The 10,324-nt window shown below is 37.3% G+C and overlaps 1 protein-coding gene across 1 annotated transcript; it reads left to right on the top strand.

Moving 5' to 3' along the window:
• Positions 1–6,644: 6,644 nt before the first annotated feature.
• Positions 6,645–9,539, top strand: LOC133807252 (transcription initiation factor IIF subunit beta). Its single transcript, XM_062245464.1, has 6 exons — positions 6,645–7,056; positions 7,278–7,386; positions 7,818–7,951; positions 8,042–8,116; positions 8,661–8,810; positions 9,107–9,539. The coding sequence occupies exons 1-6, from the start codon at positions 6,862–6,864 to the stop codon at positions 9,224–9,226; spliced, it is 783 nt and encodes a 260-aa protein (XP_062101448.1). The 5' UTR covers positions 6,645–6,861; the 3' UTR covers positions 9,227–9,539.
• The last annotated feature ends 785 nt before the right edge of the window (positions 9,540–10,324 follow it).

Raw genomic sequence — 10,324 nt, 5'->3', positions numbered from 1 at the left:
GGTTGTTAAAAAACAACCAAGATATTGTTGTGGGCAGCACAACTGATGAAGCAGATATGACTGATCAATCTAATGCTGATACCAAAGTAGTGACTGACCAGTATTCTCCTGAACCATCTCCTCAGCCATGCCGACTAGGTGGTCTTATCATTAGAGAGCCTCTTCTTGAAAATCCTCACTAACACGCCTTCCCTAACAAGCCTGGCAAAGGCAAAAGCATTGAGCTCCTTAGAGAAGACAACTCATCATCGGAAGACGAGGATGAGATTTTTGATGAAATTCATAACTTAGGGTTTTACTAACAGTAACCATAATTACATTTTGAGAATGATTGTGATGAAAGTTTGTAGAATTTATTTTTCACCTATGTTCATTTATTGTTTCCACTAACCAGGTTTTTGCTTTACTTTTATGCAGATCCAACCATGTTCAAGTAGTTCAACACTCCCTCTGCCCAAAAGAGGAAAACTGGTGAAGGTAGCAGCTTGAAGCCTCCAAGCAAGGTCATGAGGACTACACCACCTAACCAGAGGAGACCATCTGATTAGTCAGTCATTATCCCATGCTTGACTCCTTCGTCAATTCCTTCTTCTGTTAGCCTACAAACTACTTGGTCAACCTGCTTAAGCGGGCCCCTTCGCATTCCTGGTGAGTATGACAAAGAGTTACTAGACCATACTCTCCACCACTCAACAACAACTAAGACCTTTGAGACTCTACCCCGACAAAGAGTTGAAGTTGTCCTTCACAAAGGTTTTGCTCAAATTATGAGAGTAAGCATTTTATGAGAAACACTCACAATCTAATTGATTATTCTTTTTCTGAATACTTTTCCAGTTATTTACTCCAGGGACTCATCACTGTTAGTCATGCTCAACGCCGAGTAGTCGACTATAAGGAGCTGGCCAAGGTCTTGAATGATTAATTGGTGGAAGCCCAAGCAAAGATTGAAACTCTGACTAAATCTGAGAAAGATCTCCAAGAAAAGACTGAGCAGGAAGAGAAAACAATTGCCGACCGGGACAGATCTCTGAGGGAGTTGGCTGATGAAAATAACAAGCAGATCCAGGCCAACAAGACATTGACTGACTAGATAGAGAAAATGACTCAAGAGAATGAAGAGTTGAAACAAGATAAGGAAGCTGATCTGGCTCGCTATGAAGATATCTACTTCAACTGCTTCTATCAGATATGTAAGCTAAACAAGCCTCTTAACCTTGACTTTCTTTTTGAAGAGGCAAGGGCAGAAGAGTTTTCCAAATATGAAGCCAAGGCCGTCGAGGAGGTGACCCTCCCAGCTGGAGCTGTGCCTGCCTCTCATGCTCTATCATTCCGACCAAAGGAGGTTCCGGATGTTGACGATGATGTTGACCAACTAGAGACCAGTTTACCTGACCAGTAAACATGCTACTCAACCAGAGGGGCATCCTACCTGACCAGTGTGCATGCTCAGCCGACCAAGGAAACTTTGCACCTGACCAGTAAAATTTTGTATCTGGCCAGTAGTTTAGTCTTTTTTCTTATGCTTTGGTAAAGACAATTGTTGCTTACCAACTTCGATAGTTTGCTCTATGGCCGAGATATTTGACTTTTACACTATACTTTTCTTTGCTAACTTGAAACATTCTAAGTCTTTTTTAGAATTAAAACATTAGAAGTTTTTTGTGAATAGTAAAGTCACTCTGATTTATGCCTTATATATTTTGGCATGAGTACTTGGTTTTCTAACGTAGAAATTATAAGCATTTCATAAGTCCTTACTAAGTATACTTTCTCACACTTTTATTGCTCTAACATTTCATGAGCACAATGCTTATTTTCAAACGAATATCTGGTTCTAACTTGAAAATTTGAAAAATTCCAAGTTACTTAAGCTTTGTCAAACAAGTTAGCTTAATGACCTTTTTTTACTTCAAAAATTTACAAGTCAGCCTAAAACACAAATATTTTAACTCGTGCTCTCATTGCATGTGTTGAATTATATACTTGTATACCCTATGTGCCCCCTAAGTGATTGAGGGTTGAAAGATCATTGGTCACTTGCTACTTGACCGAATCTGTTCGAGCAATTATTACTCGTGAAACACATTGAATATAAAGAAAATATTCGAGTAGTTGAACACTACTAGAATACCCGACCAGTTAAATATTGTTAGTCTGCTCGGCCAGGTGAATGCCGATCAGTTGAACGCTGCCCGGTTTGTACTGACCAGTTGAACACTGTTCAAGTAAAAAATAATCAACACATATGCATAATTTGTAGCAAGATCCGACTACGCTGCGCGTGATCTCTTTTATTACTCGTAAATTATAAAAGGACAAAACATGTCTAATAATGAGTCTTAACCAAAAAATAGGTGACCGGCCGGCTAATGACCAGCCCCTTGACAAACTTAAATAACAAGTTGAACACTTGAAACTAAGCTACCACTCTGAAAGCGGATTCCAGTAGTTCATGATCAATGTCATTTCAGCCAAGAAAGTTTGTAAGTACCGGGAGGAGAAACTTGCTTGATCTGGTTAGGTCCCACCCAATTTGGTCCTAACACTCCAGCTGCTGGGTCTTTAACGAACACCTTTCTCAAGACCAAATCTTTGACCTGGAACTTTCAATCTTTCACCCTGGGATTGAAGTAGCGAGATACTTTATATACTAATATACTCTATGTGCCCCCCAAGTGATCAAAGGTTAATTACTCGTGAAACACATGGGAATATATGGAAAATTTTCGTGCAGTTGAACATTGTTTGATTTTATAGACCAGTTGAACACTGATCGAATCTACACACCAGTTGAACACTGTTCAAGTATGTCGAGCAGTTGAAAACTACTTGAGTTCCGACCAGTTGAACACTGCTCGATTTTATCGACTAGTATTGTTCGAGTATACCAACTAGTTGAACACTGTTTGATTTTACCGACTAGTTGAACACTACCTGATTTTACTGACCAGTGAACACTGCCCGATTTTACTGACCAGCTGAACACCACCCGATTTTACCAACCTGTTGAATAGTGCTCGATTTTTGCCGACCAGTTGAACTCTAATCGATTTTACCGACCATATGAACTCTAATCGATTTTACCGACCAGTTGAACAATGCCCGATTTTACTGACCAGTTGAATACTGCTCGATTTTACCGACCAGTTGAATACTGCTCGATTTTACCAACCAGTTGAACACTACTCGATTTTACCAGTACGTCAAGATGAGCTTGAATAACTAGTTGGGCATTCCCGACCGGTGTACTTCCGTCAAGTATTTCTACTTGATCGTCAAGGCGGATAGGACCTTGCTCTTCAACTAGGGGGATCTTCTTTTTGTTGCTGATGACATCTCACAAATCTCTCCGGGTAGCATGTCCTCTTATCCGGTCAAACGCTATACTTTTTTATTTTTCCTTATTAGACGGTTTATTGCGCGGGACCGACTCTTTTCCACTACCCTGCTGGTTGGGATGTAGCGGCGGTTTTTCAGGGCGAACTGGGCAGTCTTCTCCTCTTTCTCGATGGTCGTTGCCCTCTTTTTCCTTTGACCGGTCGGTTCGATGACTAGCAGTCTTATCTTGATCATATCTGTCTTTGTATTGGGGAGTTTACTTATCTCGAGGAGCTCTGGTCTAGTTATTCCCGGGTGGGGTTTTCTTACTACCCGACCGGTGACTTCTTGTTCGGGAAGTTTCTGAACGGTGGCTTCTTGTAGGGGTTCTAAAATTCTCTCTTTGCGTTGACCCTATTCTATAGCGGGTGCCATCAATTGTCTGACCAATTTGATTACTTCGACTCCGATCAGGTCCTCGAGAGTTTGTCTTCCTAGCAAGGGACTTCCGACCAGCATTGTCGTTTCGTTCTCCTTGGGCAGCAGTTCGCGTTGCAACTTGAGAATTGGCTTGGACCAACTGGGTAGCCATTTCTAGAGCAAGTGCTGCCTCGTGATGTCGTCTGTCAGCTTCCTCCTATCGTCGTCTGATCTCTTCGCTTCTAGTATCCATATCTCGCTTTTGCTGCTCGAACGCAGCCTTCTGCTTGGCCATTTCTTCAACAAAAGACTCCTGACGGGCATTGAATTGCATGATCTCTTCTTCTTGAAAAACTCCCATGGTTTCCTGGAGTTGTTCAACCTCTAGTGTTATCTCCTCAAGAGTAACTCTGGGCTCAATGTCAAGATTCTCAGGTGCAGTAGGACCTTCTGGTCTAACAATTTCTTTTGCAGTTGACGTACCGGGCTTCTTGGGTACCATAATGGTAGGGTGGTAGTGTGTTTCTTCTATTCAGGCTCTCAAAGAAAGTACCAAAAATGTTGACCACGATTTTGGCCAACGACGAATAGACGTCAAAATGACAGTAAGCTTTGAATAGAAAATAATGACACAAATAATTTTATAGTGGTTCAACCCCAATTTATTAGTAATAGCCTAATCCACTTGGAGTTGTGATATATGAAGCCTACACTTAAGATCAGATGAAGCTGAGCCAACTGAGTTTCTTAAGTGTAAGTAAGAAAATACAAAGTTTCTCTCTCTAGAGAATACCAACTTTCTCTCTCTTAGCTCTCTCAAAAACACCCCCAAGAATCCCCAAGTAAGAGTCTCCAAAAGTCCCCTAAAATGATGCCATGAGCTCTTTATTTATAGGCTCATGGATCGTACAAGAAAGATCCCCCGAATTGAGGGAATATCTAGTTGTTTTAACCAACTCTAACTAATAAATAAATTTAAAATATAATGATATGGCTATTACCTCGGGATATCTGAGAGATTCTCGCGGTAGTTATGGGTGATTATGGTTGAAGTCGTTATTGAGGTTCTTTAAAAAAGTCACTAGGCAGTTAACCCTTGAGATTTTGACACATCCGGTCGGCTACACTCCTCAATCTGACATAGATGGTCGACTAAATCTTCCTTCTGATGTAGCTGGTCGAGTGACACCCTTTTCTGATGTAACTGGTCGGGTGAGACACTCCCTGACCAGTTAAATTCTTTCCTGGTCGGGCAAATAACTTCCTGACCAGGTACAACCATCTTCTCAGCCAATGTTCTTCCGACCAGTGATATCACAACTCTGCAGGTCCTTTTCTAACCTTTGCAATTCCTTTGGTCAACCTATTTCTTGACCATTAATATGCCACTTGACGACCATACATTGCCACTTGTCACTTCTGATTGCCACTTCATTGAACTGAAATTTCAGGGATAACAATAAGGACTATTTATACAAGAGTGAGATTTCAGTATTATGAATTGCCTCTCCTATTTCTATCCCATCTCCTCTTATTTATATTGAGGAGTTTAGGGTTACATTTAAATCACGGGCCTAAGCTATTAGGCTTGATCCGTAAATAACGCACTACAACATTATAATAACACAAATATAGTTGTATTTTGATAAATGACAACTCTATCACCCTGTGCTAATTATGTTAACGCAAGTAGCCTGTCTTGAAAGAACATGCATAAACTAATAATGATGCACAACCAAGTGTCTCTGTTAGGGAATTATAACCTTCTTGAACGAACAAGAATAGAAGAACGTGACCAAACGACCAGATTCCTCATATTAGCATGTGATAACTTGCCTTGTGCGAATAGAGGTAGAATGACTTGCCTTGAACGAACAAAGGTAGAAGAATGTGGTTAGGCGACCAAACCCCTTCTGTTAGCGTTTGGCAGTTTGCTTTGTGAGAACAAGAATGTTCTGTTCATCTTCCCTTGAAAGGATTTAACTAGCAGGTTCAAGAGTCATCCTTTGACATGTCCTTATGCCAAAAAAAATGGGTATAACACTCTCAATTATATATATATATATATTTGAATCATTAAAATATTGCATTAAAATATTTTAATAAAAATAAAAGCAGAACTTGATAACTAAATAAAAATAAAACAACTTAAAACTTAATTAAATAATTGTATTTACAATTAAAATGACCGTCAATCTATTTCAATCTATTATTCTTCAAAACCTCAAGCCTTGGAAAATGGAGCAAATTTTTTTGTTTGTGAAATCTTACCCTACATTTGAATCATCTTTTTGGTTGTTCTTCACAACTCAAACCAAACCAAATGAAACAAATTTAGACTAATAAAAAAACACAATCATAATCTACATCAAAGTTAGATCACATTCTCTTTCCTATTTCTTTTAGTTGAACAAATGCAAATATTTTTCTTGTTCATATTCTCAAACAATAATTGAAAACTATATTGAAAAGAGTAATGATATGCGCATACACAAATTACACTCAAATATTACATATACTTATGTATTCAGTCAAAACATATAATACCAAATACGCATGTTTTTTTTTTTTAAATAAAGTATTTCGAGTTAAGCAAGAACAAATTTGTCATTTAAATTATTGATCAAATTCAAGCTGAGGTAACATTTTTGACTAATTTTTTTAATTATAGGATAATAGATGATAATTATTCGTAATATAAGTTCTGAAATTTGTACTGGCCAAAACACATGACACCAAATGATTACTATGCCGTTCTTACATATTAAGCAACTTATACAGAAAACGACATATCGTTTCAATATCTCTTGAAACTTGTCGTTTTTCAGATTGTATGGTCTTCTCGCGTGGGGTGGGGGGTGGGGATAATAAGCCGCGCTCAAGCCTACAGTAGCTCAGATAAGGGAAGAGAGAGAATTTGGTTGAACAAGGAAGCTTAGCTTTGACACACTTGACAGAGCAGAGACCCACATACATACATAGACTTTATTATTGGATCTATCTAACTCAGTTCCATTACATATTGGTTGACTCAGTCATCCCGGTCGCTTAGGGTCGGAGGCGGACCAAACCAAAACCCTAGTCTTCCATAGAATTAGAGAGAGAGAGAGAGAGGAGGACATGGAAGACGATGGTAGCAGCGGAAGTAGCAGTAACTTGGAAACTAACAAGTCAGAGAGGGCGGTTTGGCTGATGAAGTGTCCGTTGGTGGTGGCCAAGTCATGGCAGTCTCACCCTCCCTCTGATCCTCACCCTCTTGCAAAGGTTGTTCTCTCCCTCGATCCTCTTCACTCCGACGATTCCTCTTCTCTCCAGGTACTTAGTCAATTTTGGACCTTTCTTCATATACAAATTAGGGCTTTGATACTCCCTTATTAACAATCCTTTTTACTACCAAAAAATAGAATAAAAATCAAAGCTTTATATAATTTAGGGCTGTAAATTCTGGTTCTATTGAACAAGTAATAAAGGGTTTTATAAGTAAGACTTTATTATCTTGTTCGTGATCCTTCCCTTGCGCTTGAATTTGTTATCAGTTTACGATGGAAATGGCTGGCGCTGAGTCTGGAAATAAGCCCAAAAGTTATTCTTTGAATATGTTTAAGGACTTTGTTCCTATGTGTGTTTTCTCCGAGACAAGTCAAGGTACTTTTCCAGTTTTTTGTTTATGCTTATTTGTCTCAGCTGTCAATTGCTATTAGTTATTTTCTCTTGTGTGATTTTAATATGGATTAGGTCAGGAGGGAAGAGAAGAATTTTGATTAGGTTTGTAATTTGCTGAAAAGAATGGTGTTGGATGCCTTCTAAAAGTATTAAGGGCCAAGTTCTTGTTCGTTTCTTTCTCTTGTGAGAGAAGTATTGCATGCCACTTTAGAGGCTCTACACCACTATATGTCATGCCTTAGTCAATCTGCTGCAACTAACATGCCATCTTTTTCACTGCATATTAATGTGCAACTTAGATACATTATTTGATGATGTGTTTATATTTAAAAGTTTTTATTGCTGCATTCCACCATTTTCTTTGTAACTTTTTTGTGTTTTAAACTGTTATCTACTTTCCCGTTCAATTTTAGGTGGTAAGGTTGCAGTAGCGGGGAAAGTGGAACATAAGTTTGACATGAAGCCTCATGGTGAAAACCTTGAAGAGTATGGCAAATTATGCCGTGAGAGGACGAATAAGTCCATGATTAGAAATAGACAAATACAGGTAACTGTTTTTGGCTATCAAGTGTGTTTTGCTACTACTAATATTTCACTATGTGCTGTGACAATTATGTTTTCTCCTATTTCAACACAGGTGATTGACAATGACCGTGGAGTGCATATGAGACCCATGCCCGGGATGATTGGCTTTATTACATCTAGTTCCAAGGTATGTCCCAAACTGATGATGTAGTCATCCTTCTATGCTGCATTTGCTGATTGCTGTCGTTGTAGTTATTATTAGATATATATTAATTCTTTCAATGTTTCCTTGGGCAACCCTTGCACAGATTGGCCGATCAATCAGCCCTATTATTTTCAGGGTTATATGAGCTGGTGTAGTTCTGTGTATTTTTATCCGATTTCATTTAGCCATAGGTTCAATATGCTTTAAGGAGTGTAGATTTAAGTTAATTATATTGCCTTTTTTTTTTAGCCACCTCTGTAGATATCTTTTGGTGATTATATACTACAATATTGAATGTAAAACATATTTAACATTCCTTAGAAAAGCTGATATGTATTGTAGTTGAATTATTTGTATAAATAAATAGTTATCTATACCATACATATGGATGTATAAATATGTATATTATGATTTGGGGTAAGATACTTTACGATGATACTAATTTTTTTGGTCATTTGCTTAATATATCCCATGCTTTCAAGGAACAGGGGCATGATATTTTCAACTCACTTGACATGTATTACAGGATAAAAAGAAAGCAGCTCCAGTGAAACAGTCAGATATGAAAAGAACTAGAAGAGATCGTGGGGAACTGGAGGATATAATGTTCAAGTTATTTGAAAGACAACCAAACTGGGCTTTGAAGCAGCTTGTTCAAGAGACTGATCAACCTGCGGTATGTTTGTTGATAATGGTTTACGTATCTAATTTTTGGGGTTATGAATATTCAATTTTGCTTGTTTACAAACAAAACCGGCCTCTTTTTACCAGCTATCCATTCAAACATGAGAGTCACTCATCATTTCTAATTCAGTATAAAAGTATAATTTTTATCCCAAGTAGAAAGAACCTGGAAAAGGGGTCAGGACTATACTGTTAATGCCCTCCCAGTGTGTGCATTTTATTTCCAGCTAAGTATTGCTTCTATTTTGACACTTGGTCTGATCAATTTTTTCCTTTTGTTTTGTACAGCAATTTTTGAAGGAGATACTGAATGAGCTCTGCGTGTACAATAAAAGGGGAACTAACCAAGGAACTTATGAGCTTAAGCCGGAGTACAAGAAATCTGTTGAGGATTCAAATGCTGAATGAGTCAAAAAATTTATATGTACCCTTTTAATCACTAGCCATCTTATCATCGGAGGAAAGAGTGTAGGAAATGAACCTACAAGAATGTTAGGGCATGGTTAGAAGCTATATATAAAGGAGGAGAAAGTCATACTCCTGATAAGGTAGCATTATTAATAATCCATAAATGAACCAAAAAAAAGGGAAAAAAAGGAGTCCCCATAAACTTGCTGAACAAATATTGTACATCTGAGTTGGTTTTTATTAACTCTGTAGCTGTAGGTTTACTAGTTTGTAAACTTTGTTTATTTTCTATCTATTGTTTCTCTTATACTCTTGCCCCGTGGGCCAATTTTTGGCTCTGAATTCTTATTGAGGGATTTTAGATTAATTATCATTATCGTTATCATTTTAAGGGAAAAAAAGGGTTATAGGATTTTATTTTAAAATATATATTATTATCATTTAAAGTGAAGAAATGTCTAGGATTAGATTTAAGAAAAATGTTTCAGGTTGGTGATTATTTTGACCCTTTCAAGACCAAAAGTCCGTTAACCTTTGTTTTAGTATATATTCAGTATGTTTGATATCAAATCTAAAATTTGTATTTTTTTAAAAATACCTTAAAATTGATGTATTTGAAAATTCAAGACTTGTTTTGTTTGTTTTTTCAACGAAAAAGAGATTGATACAGGAAGAATGCATGTCATAGATGGGTCATTATGCAGGGCAGCCCAATGAATCCAATTCGTGGTAGCTTTGTCAAGGTGGCCGAGGTACATTAATAATAGGAGTTTTTTTTTTCTTTTTCATTTTTTTAATCTTTTATATTTGTTATATTTTTTTTAAAAAAAATTTGAACTTTTTTTTTTTTACTTAAAAAAATATGGTTTAAATGTAAAAAGTTGAGGTTACTGTAACAAAGTTAATATTTTTCTGTACTTGATGTCGATGAGTTTTTGTACATGAGTTGATGCTGATGATATTCAACTTTTCCATGTTAACCAAAGAAAAATGTGATGTTTTATATAAAAATAAAACTTTTTCAACCAAAATCGGCAGTACATTGACAACATCATCTAAAACCGCAACTATAAAACATAACAACTAAACAAAAAATAA

Source organism: Humulus lupulus, chromosome X, assembly GCF_963169125.1.
Source record: "Humulus lupulus chromosome X, drHumLupu1.1, whole genome shotgun sequence".
Classification (NCBI taxonomy): domain Eukaryota; kingdom Viridiplantae; phylum Streptophyta; class Magnoliopsida; order Rosales; family Cannabaceae; genus Humulus; species Humulus lupulus.
Note: the sequence above shows the minus strand (reverse complement) of the source record. Positions and strands in the feature narration are given on the sequence as shown.